This window comes from Thunnus albacares, chromosome 1 (genome assembly GCF_914725855.1).
Source record: "Thunnus albacares chromosome 1, fThuAlb1.1, whole genome shotgun sequence".
Lineage (NCBI taxonomy): Eukaryota > Metazoa > Chordata > Actinopteri > Scombriformes > Scombridae > Thunnus > Thunnus albacares.
In genome coordinates this window covers 3,393,432-3,415,348 of record NC_058106.1, presented here as the reverse complement: position 1 = coordinate 3,415,348, position 21,917 = coordinate 3,393,432, and the positions used below count along the sequence as shown (strand labels likewise).

The window sequence follows — 21,917 nt, the reverse complement described above, 5'->3', positions numbered from 1 at the left end:
GCAGAGGAGATGCTCCTGACATGAGTGAATGGCCCCTCATATAGCAGACATGACAGCAGAGGAACCCCTGGGCCCCTGGGTGTCCAGCTGCGTGGGAGACGTCAAGTTAATGCCTGAACACAGGCTGGAGGAGGAGCTCGACAGCTGCAACCAAGAAGTTACACACTATCACACGGACGTTCCCTTTGAGGACTCTGCAGCTGACAGGTAACACGAAACAAACCCGCTCAGCTACTGTATGTCTGACGTACAACTGTACGTATGGTTTCTCTTCTAACTTTTTCTAACTTTCTTTTTTAAAGACATTTAAATGTGTTTTTATCTGTATTTAGTTCAGTATTAACATCCATATCTGTGCACCTTCTCCACCTTCACCTGCTCCACTCTGAACTGCTGCTCCGTCTCTCTCTCTCTACCAGTTCTGGTGTCTTGTGTATATTTTGTGTCTTTGATTGATCACTTAATCTCCTTTTTTGATTCCCATACACATGTTTATTACTTCCTAATATATATAATAATTTGATATATTCCAAAGACAGTGGTGGAAAGTCATTAAGTACATTTACTCAAGTACTTTACTTAAGTACAATTTTGAGGTACTTGTACTTTACTTAAAGGAAAGGATCTGAATATGTCTTCCACCACAGTATAATACTTTTTTTTAAAATCCAGATCAGTACGTCATACTGATTTCTATTCTGAGCTTAGTGATCTCATACCACTCTAAACTGCACCTATTAGCTTTCCTTCACTCACTGTGTGAAGGTCAGTATACTGGGTTCAGTCTAGGAGCCGACTGTGTGTCTGACAATCTGAAACCACACTCACTTTAGGCAGTGATTGACCAGGTGTGTGGAGGTGAGAAAGTAGTAGGTTTATTCTTTTCTCTCCAGCTCTCTTTTCATTCTTCACACAACTACTTCTGTCGTTTTTTGCGTGTGAACAACAGAGTGCAACATCACGAGGCTGTCTGAAAATGTGTGCTGTTATCCCCATTTGTACAATGAATCACAACAAGACTACAAAGACACACAACAGAACTAGTGAGTAGTAATGTCTCGTCTGTACTGTGACGTGACTTTTGTTCTGCATGTCATTCTGTGCAGTGAGGAGCCGTTCTGTAGGATCTGCCATGAGGGCAGTGTGTCGGGGGAGCTGCTGTCCCCCTGTGAGTGCTCTGGCAGCCTGGCCATGGTGCACCAGGCCTGCCTGGAGCACTGGCTCACTGCCTCCAACAGCAGTCACTGTGAACTCTGCCACCACCACTTTGCATTGGAACGCCTGCCAAAACCTTTCACTGAGGTAATACACAGCAATGTCATTTTATAACTCTCAGAAAGTGAACAAGCATATTTGCCAAAATGTTAAAGTGTTCATTAATGTGATGCTGAGCCTTGCTGAAATATAAGTTCACATCCACAAAGATGAAGCAGGTGACAAACCAGACAGTGTCACCCGTGCATGCAATAGGCCGACTTCTTTTTCTCAATGAGAAAGCAGATGTCACCGTCAGTGGGAGGAGCTCCCTTATGAGTCGCTGCCTTCACGTTGGAGTGCCTGCTGGACTGCTTGTACCACTAAAGCCACTTAACTTGACAGCCAGATTAGATGGTGTTTCCCTCCCTTGGTGTTCTGCAGAGGACAGGACAGGAGGGTGTATTAGTGGCCTCTTCGTCTTCCTGCTGCATGTGTGGTCATGGCCAGTAATCTGCTGATTAAGCACCATGTGCTCTGCCAGGTTAAGCTACACAGTACTGAACAGAATAAGCCTGCTGTCAGGCAATACTGGACACATGCAGAAACAAAGTGCATTACAGTATTACACAACTACTACTACTATAGTGCAGTTAAATATGGGCCTCAGAGACTCCAGGCAGCCCCTGTACAGCAGGTCCTTTACACCCATACAGGAATTTCTCTTATTTTGGCTGATTAGATGTGTGACTGTTTACAGACTGTACAGTACTTCAACCTGAGCTGAGGTCTAATCAGCCATAATGATTGAAAACACCTGTGGGGGTGTGCAGGGTCTTTCACTTTTATTGGCTTAACTATTATTTGCCAAGAATATTATGGCAAAACTTTAGTATGTTGATTAATAATACGAATGCTGTATTTTGATTGATCATAATTTAAAAATCATAGACCTTGTGGGGAAGTCTGACTACAGTGAGTATACAGAATAAAGATGTAACTGTGGTTATAACAAACAATCGAGTATGGACTTGTAAGGTTTAAATGGTGTAATTAGGGATAAATGGAGTGTTCTTCCCCACTTTGTCACAGACCTATTTCCCTGTTTACAAGCCGTTAAAAATGTGTTTTTCTTCTTGTTCCTTCAGCTGGATGTTTGAGCTTCACTGTGCAGAATGATGTTTGTGCTCACATTCATCTTCTGAAGGGGGAAAGTTTCTCTGTGCTCATTAAAAATCTTTTTTTGTGGGTGGGCCTATGAGCATGATTTGTGATATCACAACTAGTTTGGGAGCCAATCCTGGTCCAATATTCAACTCGTGATGTGGAAATTTGAAGCTTCCCGTGTATAAACACTGAGAATAGACTTTAGAGTGAAGTAGAAAACATCTTGTGTCCAGCAGTTAAACTTTTGATGTAAAATATTTGCATATTCATAGATTTTAAAGTGGTAATTATATTAATATTACACTCTCACCACAACTGTCAAGTTGCTAGTGGTAGAAGAAAGGTCTGCAGGATTCATCCAAAGTGGTGGCCCAACAGAAAATGCGATGGATAGAACCATGCCACTAGCATGGCTAAAACTCCAAATAACTGGAAATAATAACTCACGATTACCTCATAATTTCTAAAATCATGGCCATAGCTCTGTTCAGTATTATTGTTTAACCACCCTTAGTGCCATTTAATCATGTCTTATCATCTCATATCTTATCATTTTCATGTTGTCTAAATTAATAATTCCAATATATACTCATATCAAATATCAGATTAATACCATTAATAGCATTTACTTCTATACTATTACTAGTACCACTGCTACCTCTGCTACTACTATTGACTGCATGTAACAGTTAACAGGAGCCAAGAACTTAGCACCACCTGCTGGCCAAATTTCATATTGGCAAGCAGAAGGTTGAACTCTTCTGTCATGTGCTGTTAATGAGCCTTCACCCTCCTCCTCTTCCTCCTCCCTGCAGTGGCTGTGTTCTCCATCCATGCAGCAGCAGAGGAGGACGCTGTGTGGTGACGCAGTGTGTTTCCTGTTCATCACACCTCTGGCCAGTCTGTCAGGATGGCTGTGTGTTCAGGGAGCCATGGACCTCTACTACACCAACGGCATGGAGGCCCTGGGGCTCCTGGTCCTTACGCTAGCCCTCTTCACCATATACGTCTTCTGGACAATGGTACATTCAGGGAACATAGAGATGTGGCCGAAATTACTGGTACCCTTGCATTTTATTAAAATAATGCACCATTCGCCCTGAACAGTGTTGAAATTAGAAGATGTATTATTATCAGTGCATGTCTATGTTTGGTTTGCAGTGGAACAAACAAAAAAGTTGTGAAAATAATAATAATAATAATAATAATAATAATAATAATAATAATAATAATAATAATAATAATAATAATAATATAATTCATGTTAATTCTACAAAGACATTCTAAAATAGCCTGGACAAAATCATTGGTACCCTTTAGAAGAAATAACTGATTTGTAGTGATATTTTAAGCAGACTATTGTGTTTAAATTAGTATCACAGATGTTTTCAATCTTATAATCACTCATGCAGCCAGTTTAAAAGGAGAAAATTAGTCACTCTGCTGTTTCTTGCCACTGTGTGCATCACATTGAGCATGAAAAACAGGAGGAAAACTAGAGAGTGGTCTGAAGACATTAGAAAAAAGGTCATTCCAAAGCATGGTCAACGTAAAGGTTAAAAGACCATCTCCAAAGAGCTTGATGTTCCTGTGACCACAGTTGACAATATTATTAAGAAGTTAAAGGCCCATAGAACTGTTGCCAACATCTCTGGACGTGGTCCCAAGAGGAAAACAGAAGGATTGAATCGAATGATCGAGAAAGAATCAAGGAAAACTTCAATACAGATCCAAGCTGATCTTCAAGTTCAAGGTACAATAGTCAATCAAGTCGCACCATCCATCGCCGTCTGAATGAAAATGGGCTCCATGGTAGAAGACCCAGGAAGACCCCACTTCTAAGAGGAAGACACAAAAAAGCCAGACTGGACTTTGCCAAAATGCATGTTGTCAAGCCACAGTACTTCTGGGAGAATGTGTTTTGAACAGATGAAACAAAATTAAAGCTTTTTGGTTAATCACACCAACCCTATGTTTACAGAAGACAGTGAATGATGGATACCATATACGTCTGTCAGTTTCAACTTAATACAGAGAAAATTTCGTTTTTTTAAAAAAAAAGTGTAAGGGTGCCGATATTTTAGGCCACATCTGTACTTTGGCATATGCTAAAACATTCCTAACAAATGCTTATTTTACCCCCCGTGACCTTAAAGTCTTCTACCACTGTGATGTTTGAGCTTCATTGTACAGAATGATGCATGTCCAGTTTGACACTAGAAGGCTGTTTTCACATTCATGTGCTGAAGGAGGAAAGCTTCTCTGTTTCTGTGTATGAGATGATTTTGTTACATCCCAACTATGACTGGAGCCAGTCGTGGTCCAGTAAAGTGTGATATGGAAACACGAGGCCTCCTTGTGGACATTCTCTGAGAATGGACATTACCATCATGGTGCACCAGTTAAACTTTTTAAGAATTTATAGGTAGGTAATTAAACTGCTTTGTGAAAAATTCATATTGGACACAAATTATTATTCCAAGCAGAGTCATTTTGTATCTGAAAACATGTCTGGAGGGGATCTTTAAGTGTAATCTGGAAATATGTAAAACCCAGACAATGAGCTTTAGTGACGAGTTATCCCTCCAGAAATGGCAAAATACTCTGCTTTGAATAATAATTTGTCTCTGATGTTTTTTTCCACAAAATTTCAATTACCTACTTAATTCTAATTCTAACCTCATTCTTAAAATGATAATCAGTCCTTCTCCCTAACTGAAAAATCCAGAACGAATATATAAGTATTTCTCATTTTAAAACTTTCACTGCTGCATTGTGGTCTCTGATACTTCATTGTAAAGTCCATTCTAAGTGTTTGTGCACTGAACGCTTCATGTTTCTACATCACATTTGTTTAAGTTGCATACTGGACCACGACTGGCTCCAAACTCATAGTGATGTCACATATTGACTGTAGTTTGATATCCTATCACACTCAGTGTACATAGTCAATGCTACAATCTCTTCACATTTATTCATTATGTTGTAGCTGTTTGTTATTTAAAATGTTATTCTTTTATATTTTAGTATTATTGAATTTTATTTATTTTTGGGTAATTGGAAGCAAAATAAAGATAAAGATCACAACTATGGTCTCATGACATGGTAACACTTGAAGTCCCTGTATTTAGTATTTACAAGCAGTATATAAACATTTAATAAATGGTTTATGACAAATTATGATGCAGTTGTGAGCAGATACAAGTGTTTATAAATGTATGGAGGCTGCAGTATTAACAGATAATGATGACAATATAGTAAGATACTGTTGGAATATTATAAGATATGTCTTCATAGGAGAAGTTATAATAGTTGGCAAATACTGGACATTAATAAACACGTAAAATGTCACATTATAGTGTTATAAACAGTTTATTAAAGGTTTATATACTGATGATAAATGTTAAAAGGGGGCTTAAAGTAAAGTGTTACCTGTGACAATATACTGTATTTGACCTTTACAAGCTGTACTGAAATATATTGGTCATTTGTTTCTCAGGTGTCTGTGCGCTACCACATGCACCTGTTCAAGACGTGGAAGAAGACAGACCAGAGAGTGCGACTGCAGATTCCCCTGCCTGGCCACACTACACACAACCAACAGAGCCTGTCCATAAATGTCCTCTGCAAAGCGACCAACAAAGAAACCATGGTGTAGACTCCACTCTACATTACTGAATGTACCTTACATATAAGAGGAGAGAGGAACAAAGCTCAAGACACGTCCTAATCCTGGCAGCAGCAGAGTTCATGCCAGGGTTAGAGTGCTTAGAGACCGTTACACCAGCCTCTGAACCTTTTTTCTACCAAACTTGAAAGTGAGTGTGGGGACAAACTGCGTCTAAGGAGCAGATGTCTGACTTCTGACATCCTAGTCTGTCTTACAGTGATGTCATCTTGTGAAACCATCTCCAAATCAGAAGAGTCATTCTGGCTACAGTGGACATGTTCATTAATTCAGTCCACAGTGACAATCACTATCATCATTTCCAGACAATGGTGCTGCTCTAGTGACGATCTACTCATTTTTCCTCCACTTGGATTCAGCTCATGATCACCAACTGATGACTGTTAGTTCTAACAGTTACATTGTAAATTGTGCTCGACTTGTAAAAATGAACAACAACTGAAGTCAGTATGTCATCTGTCAGACTGACTCATTCTTTAACTCACAAAGTCCAAGCAGATAATTTTGGGTTTTATTCGTCCAGATTTGGAGATATCAGTCTCCACACCGGTTTGTTTGTGGTGCTCAAAAACTGAAAACTGCTCAAACAAATACAATCAGAGAACAAGTCTTTCCAGAGACAGTCTCTCTGTTACTCTGGTAGCCCACAGACCTCATTGTGAGCAGTTTTCAATGGAACTACGTTCTGAAGAAATAGTTTTGGCAATCAATTACTTTTACATAAGTATATTCAAGAAGACATTACAAGATCACATAAAGATTTGAACACTTGTAAATGAATTTGTCTCTTGACCCATATGTATTGTTGTGTTACTCGTGTGTATAATTTCTATCAGCTGCTATGGTGATAAAGGTTGATGACATGCTACAATCAAAGCAGAGACATTACAGTTACATAATGAACAGCCGACACTCTGCTCCTTTTTACTCTTTATGTTTTGGGTTTTGAGCAGGCAGGGCATGACTGCTTTGGCATATTCCTTAACACCAAGGTGTATTCAAAAACTGTCTTAATATGTCTCATGGACATTGCTGTCTCCTGAAACCTGGACAGTCCAGTCACTGAGTGGCCTGTGACAAAGCACAAACTCACCAGATGGTGACCAAAAAAGAAAAGTCTCCATTACAGTCAACACAAATGATAGTTGTGTACTGATTCTATACTACATCCTACCTGTATACAATATGCACATTCACTGATCTGCATGATATACTGAGTCTACATTATTCAAGAAATCAACATTAGTTTTATACTAATTAGGAAGGATGTGATACAATACTTGCCACAGAGATATGGTTTTTATAGTTCTATTTTTTGTTTCTGAGCTTTTTATCTCACATTGCAGAATGTGAGAATAATGGAGAATAATATCCAGCTGCACACTGGATTTAGGTAATTCATGTAAAATTCATGTAGAATCAAAGATGGCACAAGATGTTTTCCTCTCTCACTGACTTGAGTGCTGCTAGTGATGGCCAGAAGCTAAATTACACAAAACTAATGTAATAATAAAATAAAATAAAATTCTAATTACCTTCCTCCTCCCCTTATCAAACAGTTGATGGTTGAAACATACAGAAAATGAAGGAAGAGGTAAAACATGCAACAAAAAAAAGAAACTGGAGACATTGCAGTTTTATGGTTATTTCCAGTTTGTGCCTCTCATATATTAGCGTTACATTTACAGTTATAGTTATGCATCCATCTCTCTGAAAGATAAATAAAGATGGTAGCTGGTGGCTACCTGGATCAGAAACAGAGTTGCAACTTGGACTTAAAAATCTGTTTTATTCATCCAGATGGTTAAAGGAGTCTGAAGATTCTGGGAAATACCTTCAGGTGATTATATATTATTATATATTATATATTATATGACCTTCTGGGCAGAGTATTTTAGAGAAATGAATGCTGAACTCTGTGACTTGAATGTAAAGCTAATGCATGAGGGGCACAAACTGGAGCTATTTTATCATATGACTCAACCACTTGATTTAGCCCCCCATTCAGCCCTCCAGTCATTGAGTGAAATGGACACATTTCGACAGTAAGTTGTATTTTTTTGTTTTGTTTGTAACGTCAAATGAGTTCCAATTTTTAAACATTCTTCAGACACATAAAAGCAGGTGAATGGAAACACACCTGTTGTAACTATCCTGAGTTACAAGGACAATGTGTCTGGAAACACACTGTTGCTGCTGTTTTTTGCATTTCTCTGTGCTGTGAGCACCACGAATGAAATTCCATTAACCTCAATTTCATTGTGGTGAAGACAAATCTGAGCCAGATATTTTTTCCAATGTTTTCAGACATGTCTGAATCACTAGATACCACTAGAGGCAAGTGAAAATAGGTTTTTGAATTTGGGTGAACTGACCCTTTTAACTCTTGCTGCTGCGAATCCCGTCCAGCTCACCGACTCCCTCCTGCTATGACCTGAACGTGAGTGACGAGCGACCCGTGTGAAGCGTCTGTTTTGTGCTGCTTGGACTCATTTGGGGAGAAACTTCAAGCGCAATGTGGGGACAAGCTGTGTTGTCCCCATAAATTCAACTGTAATTCCATTTGTTGCAATAAACAGACCTTCATACTTTAGAGCCATGTGTCTGACAACTGTATTTGTTTAGAAAACTTTATTATGCCAACAGTTTTATTTCTCACACACACACACACACACATTTAAATGAGGTCAAATCAAGGCAAAGCTCCTATCTTTTTTTTGTGCAGTTAGAGCGATGAAACAAATGAGGTGTACTGAGGTTGATACAGTTGCTTTAAGGCGTCAAACTGACACACGTCCGTGTCCTACTGTGAGTTGTCGGGAGTTGAGGTGGTTGCATAAGTCAACGCTGGAACTGGACAGCTGCAGGAGTGGCCGCAGACCATCCGGGTTCCCCAGGCAGATGTGAAGGACAGAAGGAGATGGACAAGCAATCACATGACGGCACAGCTGGCCTCCTTAGATAGCTCCTGAAGAAAACAAGCAGTTAATCAGTTTCCGTCATGGGACACTTGCTGGTCTAAAACAGCAGCAGCCTTGTTAGCACTGAACATGCAGTTAGAGGAAAGCATGTCTAATGATTCGGAGCAGGAAGTTACTGATGATAGCCGTCATCATGTGGAAAACTCCGGAACTCCAGACGTGTGTTTGCAGGCAAGTCTAGCGACGGAATAAACATTACATACATATGTAAGGTAGTTCATGGGGAAAAAATACTTTATGGACACAAACTATTAAATTAGCATTCATATGAACATTTTAGCATATTAAGTGTCAGATACTTTAATCGTTTAATCCAAAAATCATATCCACGCATCTCCGTCAAAAACCTAAACCACTAAATATCAGCTCATTTTGATCAGATTCTCCAAGGTCTGACAACTACCTGTCACTCTTTCACTACTCCCTATAACATAAACAACTATTGAGATTTCTGACACTTAAATTATCCTCATTTTGAGTCATCACTGTCAACTGCAGAGTCACATTAGCAATTTTTGCATGTATAAAAATGTGATGAAATGGACAGTAAATAAATAGTGTTCCATCTAGTAAATAGAGTGATTTCAGATACAGACTGTTTCTTTTGTGCTGCATTTAATTTAAAGGCCCTGCACACCTGCACAGGTGTTTCCAGCTCTCCTGGCTCATTAGACCTCTGTACAGGTTGAAGGTGGGTGGAGCTATTCTGGCCATTACTGTGAGGTCATCAAACTCTATACACCAAGAATGATAAAAGGAGTCATTTGTGCTGCTCTGGCAGGTTGAGTAAATCTGTGTGCATGAATTAAGAAAGTTGATAGTGTGAATTAGTAACTTGTGTGCACAAATTAATTAAAAAAAAAACAAACAAGGCTTTTCCCTTTAACGCACACCAAGCTTAAGCAAATGCACACTGAGCAGACGACTTCTATATGACAGTAATAAACTGAAGTGAACTGTAAAATAGTTGGCTGAGATAGAGGTGAACACATTTTTTTTTTTTTTTTAACAAAAAGTTGACAAAAAAAGTGGAGGGAAGCATACACTAATTTCAAGCCTTCAAGTGCACATGTGACAAATGAAAGCAGAAAACAATAAATTAGTAGAGAAACATACTGAATGCAAATGTTTCCATACAGGTCTTGAGAGAATGCTTTGATGAGAATGAAAAATGATGCGAGTCACTTGTTCTTCAGTCACCAACCCAACTGAACACCTATGGGGAGATTTTGGAGCCCCGTGCCAGACGGACAGCGTTCTCCGTCCATCAAAAACACTGAATGAGGGAATATCTTTTGGAAGAATGCTGTTCGTCCCTTCGGAAGAGTTCTACACACTTGAGAATCGATCACGAAAAGCAGCTGGAGGGAAAACCTCTTTGCTGTGATTGGGTTTTAAATTTGGTTTTCAAATTTGTCACGTTTACTGGGAGTCCACATCACTACTGAAGCGTTCAGTCCACACTGACTCAGACATATACGACTGCTCAAAAGTTTGGGCCACTTAGAAATGTCATTTTTTTGTTAATGTGGTGAATGACTATTGTATAAAATGTGATTTTTATTGGAATATCTACATGGGCGTACAGAGGCCCATTGTCAGCAACCATCACTCCTGTGTTCCAGTGGCACGTTGTGTTAGCTAATCAAAGTTTATCATGTTAAAAGGCTAATTGATCATTGGAAAACCATTGTGCAATTAGGTTAGCAGATTAAAACTGTTGTGCTGATTAAGGAGGCAATAAAATTGGCCTTCCATAAGCTAGTTGTTGATCTGGAGCATCAGCATTTGTGGGTTCGATTATAGTCTCAAAATGGCCAAGAAAAAAAAAGAACTTTCTTCTGAAACTCATCGGTCTATTCTTCTGAGAAATGAAGGCTATTCCATGTGAGAAACTGCCAAGAAACTGAAGATCTCATACAACGGTGTGTACTACTCCCTTCACAGGACAGTGCAAACTGGCTCTAACCAGAAATAGAAAGAGAAGTGGGAGGCACCGGTGCATAGCTGGGCAAGAGGACAAGTACATCAGAGTCTCTAATTTGAGAATGAACGCCTCACAGGTCCTCGACTGGCAGCTTCATTAAATGGTTCCTGCAAAACAACAGTCTCGATGTCAGTGAGGAGGTAACTCCAGGATCCTGGCCTTCTAGGCAGAGTAGCAAAGAAAAAGCCATATCTGGCCAATGACAGGAAAAAATAAAGATGGGCAAAAGAACACAGATGTTGGACAGAGGAAGTGTTATGGACAGATGAATCTAAGTAAGGTTGAAGTGTTTGGATGGCATGGGGTGAAATTTCTTCAGATTACCTCAACAAATTGACAGCTAGAATGCCAAAGGTCTGCCAGGCTGTAATCGCTGCAAACTGAGGATTCTTTGACGAAGGTAAAACTTGAAGGACACAATTATTCTTTCATGTAAAAATGATTATTTCTAACCTTAAAGAAATAATGAATGAAGAGTTTTTTCTGAGTGATCCCAAACATTTAAGTGGTAGTGTATGTTTATCCATCACTGTGACAGGTGACTCATGTTTTGGTCATGCCCAAATTTACACAGGTTTTGGCAAAAACATTTTTTGAGGCGATTTCAGAAGTTTTGCAGCTTAACACCGTGTCTAGACAGCGAGCGTAGTGTGAGCAGCACGTCAGCAGAGCAGCAGCGAGTGCTCCATCCGTGTGTCTACACACCGGAGGCGTTCAGGTACAGCGTTGAGCGTAGGTCACCTGCGTGTTGGAAGTTCAGAGTCCGATACACACGACTGTAGTGACACGAGTAAAATAAAATAGACTGTAAGCATAAATGAACGCCTCGGGGTGCGGTTACACCTGTGAGACGCGGCAGAGGTTACAATGAGAGCGAATCTGCTGCTGGTGACGTGCAACGTGAAAACACGTCTGACATGCTTGCTGTCTCTTCTCCTTATATAGCAATCATCAGTACACCAACTGAAGAACTTCTAACTACTTCCATACAGTCTAATGTCATAGCTTTCATATTTCTGAGTACTTTTACTCTGGAACTCACCTCACCCTCCCTCCTTAAAATTACTGTTGAGAAATGTAATGTCACTTAAAATAGGAGAAAATAAAGTTCACATCATGAGGAGCTTGAATAAGCATTTTTACAGTCACTAACATGAACACAGTATTTTGTTATCTAACTGCATGATAAACTTTTAAGTTCATGGAAGTCCATAAAGCACTTTCCCTTCCTATTTTTCACCTACAGTATTTATCAACTCTGTCATTTTAATAGTGATTTGTAATACACAATGAGTTTACAGTTTTTCACTCTGCTTTAGTTTTTGGTCAGCATATCTAGATTAATAATATTTATCAGCTGTATTCATTTAAATTTACCATTTGATATTTTTCCCTACAGGTTGAAACACACAGCAGGATTCATGTCAACGTGTCAGATAATGAGAAAAAGGTTAAAGCCACACCTCGGTTGATTTTCAATAAAACATTAATGTCAGACTTTTCCTTAGAGTGTTTCCTGAGTGTGGTCATGATGATGATGATGATGATGATGATGTGTGACATGTTGCTGGTAAATAAAACAGGTAAATGAATGTTTAAAACAAGTTAAAAAGTGCAGCAGATGTTACTAGTTGACGGCAAGTCTCTGCTGCGGTTCATATCATTTAGTTCTAGTGTGATCAGGCTCATCATGGCCGATCAGTTGAAAACTGGCTAATTTTTGATTGGTGGCCAATCAATCGCTACCTCTTCTTTTAAGATCTGAAGGATGTACAGTACTGATGCCTGGTACACAAAAACAGATATCAGAGCCACAGTTTGTTTTTTGTCTGTTTCCTTTTTTGGACGTGTTTTGATAGATCTGTGTGTGCAAGAACTGTTTTCACATGGGGAAGGCTTGTCTGGAGATTGGTTGGGTGGGTAAAGGTAAATGTGGGCTATTATGTGAGTAGAGGGCAGGCTTTTGTGCTGTTGTGCTGGGGTTCAAATGTTCTTATGAAGTCAATTGTTTTCTCTACATTGTATATCAATAAAATTGTTTAAATAAAAAATAAAAAAACGCTGTGGCTCCAGGATGATGCACGTCACTTGCATGTCTGAGTCAGCGTGGATCAATACGTTTGATAAAATGGAAGCGTTTCTGTTCCATGAGACGGGCGAGATGAGTGTCAGGAACTCTTGCTCTTTAGAAATGAGCTCCCTGTTGGGTTAGAGTTGTTGACATGTTGGTGAATAAGGCACAAAGGCAGCAGCTGTCTTAAACAAGCCATGCATCTTGAGAGAAATACAGAGCAGACAAGCGGGGGAGGGGTTGGGGAGTGGGGGGCGGGGGTTCAGCAGGGCAGCATCACCCTCCTCACCTACTGTACAGTGTGTATTCAAGACACAGAACAACACTTCTTCTTCTTCCTCTTTGGCTTCAGCATAGGCAGAGGGAACAAAAAGTCGACATCAGGTTTCATACACTGCAGTGTTTGTGCATGTATAACAGCACTCTACACTTCCTCACTGGTGATATGGAACGTTTGTTTACCTGTCTCCTGAAGTGCTGGATGTCACTGCCTGACATGAACTCTTCATCAAACTCTAGTTCGGTTTCCTCGTCACCTCTGCTCTGCACGCACACCCGGCGCTCAGCCATCTCCTGAGAAGGTATTACATGACTCCACTGAGTTACACTGTAAGATTGCCATGACGACAGGATTTGCAGAGGGTTTGACGGTTTCATGCTTTTAAAAAATGATAATGACGCCACTTTTGGCATTCTGTGCCAAAGGTAAGTATCACTAGTTTCCAGTGTACTTGTGTTTTTTTATGTGATATGTTGAAACACAGTAAGATGAAGCAGATCATTCTTCAAGTATAAAAAAAGGAAAACAATTCAAGAAAATTAAAAATACCTTAAAAAAAAGGAAAAAAAAATCTCAATTCACTGTAGTGATAGAGCAGTGTGTACAGGTGCTTGCTGGGAGATGTAGTTAGCTTCATTTACCTCATGGTTGGGATTCAGGAGGATCACCCTCACATCAGTCACAGGGCCCCAGGTCCTGTGGCCCTGCAGAATCAGGTCCCCAGAGTCAGCCTCTGCCTCTGCACCTGCTGCCCAGATCTGTAAAGTGTGCATGCGCGCACACGCACTTTAGTACGGTGTTTTTCATGATCTGCCCCTGAAGACTGTAATACTGATAAAAAAAAAAAAAAAAAAAAAAAAAAGGTAATACAGTTAAACATCAGTGATGTCAGTACTCACAGTGAGTGTCTGCCCCCCAGCCAGGACGCAGGAGGAGGGGATGTGGAAGGAGATGTCTCCCTTGTCTAAGTATGTCCTCCGAACCACCCAGCCACCAAGCGGCTGCTCCTGGAAGTGCACACATGAGAAAAAGCAACAGTGATGCTATTTTTACACTTCTGGTTAGATGCTAACTATGCTGGCCCTGCTTTTTATAACCACCTTCTGTTTTGTTGTAGATATTTTACTCTTGAATTGGGTTGGTGGTCACTGTTAGTCCTGTTTTGTTTTGGTCAGTTTAGTCTTTGTACAGATTGCAAGCAAATCAGATTTGTTTCTCAGTTCAGATCTTTAAGACAGACTGTTTGAACTGTTTGTAAGTGATCAGATTGGATTTGTTTGCCCAGACAATATCAAGCTATCTGCACAGGTTGCTGTGGTAACGAAACAGGCGTCAGTAACTACGTACGTGGGTGATGCAGCTTTCCAACACGGAAGCCTGAGAAATGGAGATCCATTATCCCCCCAAAGTGCCAGCAGTGTCATGTTACAAGTGATGCAAAAGACACTTTGAAAATCAGATTTGATGCCAATAAATGGATTTGGGCTGGCAGTGTGAACAAGGCCTAATACTGTTTTGGTAGTTTAGGGGGAAGACCTGTTGGAGCTGTGGTTGTGTGGTTGTGTTAAGTCTGCAACATCAACCAAGATAACGTCCACAACTTGAGGTCTGCATTAAAAATATCCTGCTTATTTCTGGACAAATGGGAACCATGACGCATTAAAGTCACTGATCTGTATCTTTCCAAATGACAACGATGTCATGATGGAGAGAAACTGTGACATTAAAATTAGTTCTTAATAAAAAGCCATTACCCAGCTGAATCACATTCTTACCGTCTCGGAAACGTTCTTCAGTCTAACGTATCTTCCGTCCACGTCGACCTCCGTCACGCTCACGGCTCCGTGCTCTGCTGAACGACTGGACATCTTATATGCAGGTGAGCTGCCGGAGGCTCCCTCGTGTTTTCTCTTCTTCCCTCGGAGCTTGCGGCTGCTGTGTTCGTGTGTTCGTGGTACGGTGGAACGCTGGGAGGGGCTGGGTGACAGCTGCAGTCTGTCAGAAAAAAAAAAAACACAAGTTGATCTGTGAACCAGGAAACATGTTTCTGACCGACAGTGACGGACGAAACGGATGATGCCTTGCTCAACTACATGCATGATGAAAAACGGATCAGATACCTCTGCTCCTCCACCTCCAGCATCTTCCTGTAGGCGTTGATCTCCATGTCCAGAGCTAGCTTGACGTCCAGCAGGTTCTCGTATTCTTCCAGCTGGCTGTACATCTGGCTCCTCATGTTCAGCATCTCCTGCTCCTTCTGACTAAGTTTCTGCTGCCAAATGTCCCGTTCCTGGTCCCGAGTCCTCTCCAGCTCCTGGAGGCGGCTCTCCAACACCATTTTCTGACAGACGGGGAAGGATGAATGACATGAGGACAGAAAAAAAGAAAATTTAACAATCTCATTAACCCAGACACCATGCTACAACAAAGCTTGGCATAAAACTACACAAAACAGTTGAAATACAAGAGACAAGAGTCAGTTCAAGATAAACTCACTTTAGAATGAGCCAGAAAGAAACTAATAAAATGATATCTTCTAAACTTAGTTTTTTTAGCATAAAATTTCCTGTGTTTCTGTCGCTTCACTTCAGCTCGACATGGAAACACTGTTCAGGGAAACACAAAGGACATTTTGTACTTAAAAAGACTCATCTTCAAGCCTCATTTGAACTTCTAATGGTCAGTATGAACAGGAGGAACGATTACATTTGGACAGACTTGAACTAGAAACATCGCCTCGCAGTTGCGTGCCTCTGTCAACCTGTCAAGTTGTATTTTACATCCATGTCTGTCAAGACTAAATATTTGTAGTAAAGACTTTGGAGGAATTTAATAAAAGGTATTAAGTGTATTTTCCTTGTATGTGTTCACATACTTGGCCAATAAATTTGATTCTGTTAGAATACAGAGTTGTAGCCATGACAGTAGACGATGCTTTACATATGGATGTTTCTGCAAAGATGCTTCACACATCTTCAACCCGACAGCACAGAAGATCTAAACAATCACCACAGTTTCAAGGTGGCACCAAGATTAGTGTCACCAACGCAGTATCTGACCAAATGTGAAATATGGTCATAATCTCCCCTTCTGTTCCTGAGTTATGGCTTTGAATAGTGGCGAGAAAAGTGTTTCTGCAGAACATTATGATGTCACAGTGAAGTTGACCTTTGACCTTTTGATCCTATTAGACATTTGTGTGAAACTTTGTCATAATTAGTGTATGAATTCTTGAGTTATGGCCAAAAAAAGTGTTTTCTGAGGTCACAGTGACCTTTGACCACCAAATTCTAATCATCTTTGAGTCCAAGTGGACTTTTGTGGCAAGTTTGAAGAAATTCCCTCACGGCGTTCCTGAGATATTGTGTTCACAAGGATGAGACGGACACACGGACAACCTGAGAACATACTGCCTCCGGCCACAGCTGTCACTGGCACGGAGGCATAAAAATTATGAACCATTCCTTTAAATCCTAACGGCTCATTTAGATTGTCCATGGCCTGACGAACTAACCACTCTGCTGCTAATACTCAATGCTATGTTACTGCGGCAGCAGGAACTAAAGTGACAGGTTGTTGCATCTGCTCCGGTCAGTTAGACAGGAGCACCCAGAGCGTTAGCAGCAGCTAGCTGCTGTGTTTAATTATTGAAGTGCCAACACATACTCGATTTGTTCCTTTATATAATCTCATTAGGTTATTCACAACACTCCACTCTTTTTATACAGTTGTGATGCTACGCTGGATGCTGTTTGTTTTTACAATACTAGCAAGTTTTGGCTGCTATCAGTTAGCTACACACACTATACTATGTAGCCTAAAGTAAAACATACATTGCCAGTATCAGGCCACAGGCTGCAGATGATCTCATCTAAATGAGCTGCTTACTGAATGTAGGTTTGTTTTGTTTTTACAGGGAGATGTGTGGATATATTTCAGATTTAACCTGTTTGCCTGCTGAACATTTTGTTATCTTCAGGGCTGCGACGATTAATCGATCGACCAACAATTAATCTCCAGATATTTTGATAAAAATCACTCAAAAGCCTTAATTGATTAAGCTGCTAGCCTCTAGACATTGTGTTTTGCTCCAACTGAAGATTGATTTATGAGTTGTTATTTCTAACCAGTCAACTTACACCAACCAGTACAGATGTGTCACTTGAATCCTTGCTTGTCATCCGTCTGTAGTTTCTCCAACCAGCAGATCAAGATCACATCAGTAACTACAACACCTGACATTTGGAATTGCGGAACCTATCCGACATGTGGACTGTGATGTCTGGAACCGGGGAGTTATGTTGTCTACACAGCTTCTTCATGTGTTGTTATGGACTCCACTTACCTCTTTCTGGTACTGCTGGAGCTGTGAGCTGAGGGTCTCCACTCTGTGCTTGGTTGTCTCCAGTTCATCTTTGGCGGCCGACACTACGTTGCTTTTTTCCAACGCAGCCTGTTGGGCGTTCTGTAGCTAAAATGCAGAAAGTGCAACTTTCAGAAACTTCATATTGAAAAAAAAAAGAAAAAGTGCACTAAACCTGGAGATTTTTTAAACAAATCAACTTAAGTTCTGTGTTTGTACCTTTGAGCTGAAGGTCCTGTCGATCTCTTCCTTGTATTGCTGCAGCTGAGACTCGTGGTCCTGGCGGAGTTGCTGCATTGTCTCGGCCAGTTTACTGTCAAACTCCCGTCGTCTTCCCGAGTCCAACTCCACTAAACGGCTCTCGTGTCGACTCCGGATGTCCATGATTTCCTACAAAAAAATAACACCTGTGAGTTGTGCAAGGGGCAGTCTGAGGCAACAGCTTAGAACATGTTTTGGGTTTTGGGTTTTGTGTCTGTGTGTGTGTGTGTTACCTGCTCACTGATGTTCCTGTGGAGCTCAAGCTGTTCTTTGAGTGTTTGCACCTGGTTCTCCATGTCCACCCTCCTCAGGATCTCAGCGCTCAGCTGGTTCTTGGCATCTGCCAGTACGCCCTCTACCTGGTCAGACACACACACACAGTCTATGAAAACATGCAGTAACACCCAATACAATCAGAACACATTAGCCTATATATGTCTCATTGCTTGGCATTTTTTGCTTTGCAGTAATCAATACTTGGTCAATAACTGCAGTTACGTCATTAAAGTTTGAGAGGGACATGCTGCAGTAGTTACCACTCTACAGTAATCTGACAGCTGTTGTCAATGCTACTTTAAAGTATGTTTTCACTTAACTCACAGTACATACAGTGAAGCTTTATGGAACAGACACCATCTACAACATTAATACTCAATCACTTTACTACCAACTCTTTACCACTGCTTTCTTTCAAAGAGTGAGATGAGATGATTGATTTCAATCTTATGACTGTGTGTGAAGTACAGAGCTGGCAACAGGATGGGGTTAGCCTAGCTTAGCATAAAGACTGACAGCAGGGGGAAAAGAGCTAGCCTGCCTCTATCCAAAGGGAAAAATACACCTACCAACACCTGTAAAACATGATTGTTTAATCTGCACTCAAATAGAAACGTAAAAACAGCAGTGCTGTGCTGGAACTATTTCTAAAAAAAACAATGTATCCAATCTGGCAACCTCTTTGTGACAATAAGACCCTGGGAAGCTGCGTACAGTCACTGCACCTGACTGCTGCTCAAGAAATAGCTACAGCACATTAAAACCCCTTAAAGCCACAAATGGTTGTTTTGTGTGTTTGTGTATGGATTAAAAATACATGTGAATCAGTGAGCTTTAGAGGTGTTGGCAGATGTGTTTTTGAGCTTTGGACATAAACAAAATTGCAGTTTTCCCCTGCTTCCCATATTTATGCTAAGCTAGGCTAATAATATCCTGACTCCAGCTCCGTGCTGAACACTCAGATAACTTGGAATGAAAGTGAAAAAACGTATTTCCTAAAATGAGGTTTTAATGTCATCTCTGCATATTAGCTTACCAATATATTGATGTAACCAGGTGGGACTACAACAGTTAGCTAGCCAGCCAATGAGCAGCTTTTTAATAATACTACAAGGAGTCGCTAAAGTCAGACACTTGCAAATCCTACAAATCTGGGCTTTGGGGAACTTTAACAACTAGATGATCTTCACGTCTCCAGATAGCCCTCTTTATGTTCTCGCCTGTGTAAGTCTGGCTGTATTTCATACATTTTCCAGCTGGCCCTGCAGATCAGTGAAGTCGTCGTTCAATGTCCTGTTCTCTGACAGTAGCTTAGTGTACTCAGCATCCTTGGAGCTCAGAGCTGCTTCAACTTTCCTCCACTGAGCCAACGCATTCGCCAGATCACTCTCCTTCTTCTGGTTCCTGAAGAGAGACAACAGAATTATGTACACCATAGAAGAAGACTCATATCATGCCAAAATTAATTCATATATCTGCAAGTTTAACACTACGTTGCTTACTGACATACATGGTTTCACACAACTTGTGAGCCTCTTAGTGTAGTTTAAGACTGCAGATGAATAAAACCTTGTTATAAACCTGCCGTCTCCTAACATCTTTCAAACTAAAAATCCATTCTTAAGGAATTTTATACTCTATAAATCAGGCTTGTGTGATGAACTGTTTTCATGCACATCACATTTTGTAACAACAGGTGCTTTACAAATTTGATAATAAGAGACAAAGCCCAAATATGTATCCCAGTGTACAAGTGTAGATTTTCACACCAAACTCGGTTCGGGAAACTGTAAATTGAATGTTGCCTCACCTGCCAACAGGAATATACATGGTAAAATGTGATTCACCGGTATAGTAAGGATCAATGCTCAGTTCGGCAATCATACAATTTAACCCTTCAAAGAAATGTGAACTTTTTGTCCCACACTGTACTGTAGAGAAACGCCACAGAGGACAGTGGGATGTAAACCGGTTATAGAAATGGGAACGTTACTGAAATACCTGCCGTTTGGAGTATTGAATGCATCCAGCATTATACAGCGGTGGGTAACCAATAATTTAAATGTCTTCATCTATATTCTGCCGGTGCGAGCGTCAAGTAAGGTAACATTAAATAAGCAGGTTTTTGAGCGGAGTCTGGTGTAACATTTTTGAATTGCAGTTGGCCTATTTGTCTGCTACCTGGTTTGAAGTTTCCTGTACTCCTCGCACAGATTTCCATAGTCGATCTGCAAACGGGCCCTCTCCCCGGCCAGGCCGTCCAGCGATGTTCTGACGTCGGCCAGCTCCTCTTCGTACAGCCGCCGCACATTGCCCATCTCCCGGCTTTTAGACTCCTCTTTTTCCTCCAGCTGAATAAGCATGGAGGACCTTTCGCTTTCCAGCTCTTGGACCCGCTGGATGTAGTTGGCGAGGCGGTCGTTGAGGTGTCGGAGCTCATCTTTCTCCTGGATGCGGGACCGGCAGGTCGGGCTGGTACTGGATGCTGAGAGGCCGCCGGCGGCTGCGCTGCGGCGGCTGGCGGAGCGGCTGGCGCGGCTGCTGGAGGCGGCGGGGGTGGAGGTGGCGGAGGCCATGGTAGCGGTGGGCCGGGTGGGCACTGGTGCAGGCACGGTCCACAACAATCCTGATGGTTTAGACGATTTTTAAATATACAAAATGACGGGCCGCAGTAAGGTACACCTAACCGAACGCACGCAAGCAACGGATGCAGCAATATTTGAAATAAAATAAAAGTCACATAGAAACAGTCCTATAGGAAGGAAATCCCGATCTGGCCATAAGGACTTATTAAATGGACGTTTCCCAACATTAACGGCGTCCACAGCTGAAACCAATCAAACTTGAAGATTTGACGCACTGAGAATAAGTGAAGTGCGGCGCCAAGCGAGCCAAATGATACCATGTATTTCCGGGTAGGATTTTCAAAATAAAAGTATTGACATGCGTTGGTGTGTAAACAGACTGTTCATAAACTACCTCTAATCCAAACACCAGCATTATGGATTATTATTAATGAGGTTCTTAATCTGATGTAATACAAACTACTAAAGTAAAAATAATATCATATTCAAGAAGAAATCTGAACCACATTATAACATTATTATGTAAAAATATCCATATTGCAACATCATACGGTCATTATGGGCTGTATGTCTACCATCCTAAAATAATAAACATTTTTTCTGGTGTGTATATGATTACTCTTAAAATATTGATTTGTTACCCATAAAATCTGTTGTCCATACAACACATGAAATACAATGGGAAACAAATTCTTTTAAGTGACATTGCACAGTATTTTGGGTAAATCATTATTTGCAGGCTGCTGTCTGGGTCCAAAAGGGACACACTTTTTTTTTTTTTAATGAAGTTAATATTGTTATTGTCTGACAGGTCAAACAATAAAAATGAGAAATTCAATGATGATAAATAGAATGAAATCAACAAAGAAACAAAAAGCAAACAGGCAACTTAAAAATAAAGTTAGCCTACTGAATATGCAAGAGCATGCATATGCCAATGATAGAAAAGAAGCAGCAATATGATGGCACATATTCCACAACTCAGAACATCATCTTTAGCTGATTTAGCTACAGATGCAACCGCCTATGAGAGCTGAGATTAGTATTGATCATTGAATTTATTT

At 40.6% G+C, this 21,917-nt stretch overlaps 2 protein-coding genes across 3 annotated transcripts; one reads left to right on the top strand and one right to left on the bottom strand.

Annotated features, from left to right (window-relative positions):
- The first annotated feature begins 868 nt into the window (after positions 1-868).
- zgc:158785 (uncharacterized protein LOC791214 homolog) lies at positions 869-7,817 on the top strand. The gene is made up of 3 exons (XM_044350534.1): positions 869-1,302; positions 3,177-3,383; positions 5,861-7,817. The coding sequence occupies exons 1-3, from the start codon at positions 1,054-1,056 to the stop codon at positions 6,017-6,019; spliced, it is 615 nt and encodes a 204-aa protein (XP_044206469.1). The 5' UTR covers positions 869-1,053; the 3' UTR covers positions 6,020-7,817.
- Positions 7,818-8,665: 848 nt separating this feature from the next.
- On the bottom strand, positions 8,666-21,123 carry lmnl3 (lamin L3). Of its 2 annotated transcripts, XM_044350329.1 has the most exons (12): positions 20,450-21,123; positions 19,516-19,672; positions 18,226-18,351; positions 17,951-18,121; positions 17,714-17,839; positions 15,489-15,709; positions 15,144-15,363; positions 14,268-14,375; positions 14,010-14,126; positions 13,551-13,661; positions 13,378-13,434; positions 8,666-9,017 (listed from the first exon to the last, which is right to left on the bottom strand). In XM_044350329.1, exons 1-11 carry the CDS (start codon positions 20,842-20,844, stop codon positions 13,396-13,398), a joined length of 1,791 nt encoding a protein of 596 aa, XP_044206264.1. In that variant the 5' UTR covers positions 20,845-21,123; the 3' UTR covers positions 8,666-9,017; positions 13,378-13,395. The 2 variants fall into 2 exon arrangements, with proteins under 2 accessions (XP_044206264.1, XP_044206334.1); XM_044350399.1 differs by lacking the exon at positions 13,378-13,434 and having other exon boundaries at positions 20,450-21,122.
- Between the last annotated feature and the right edge of the window lie 794 nt (positions 21,124-21,917).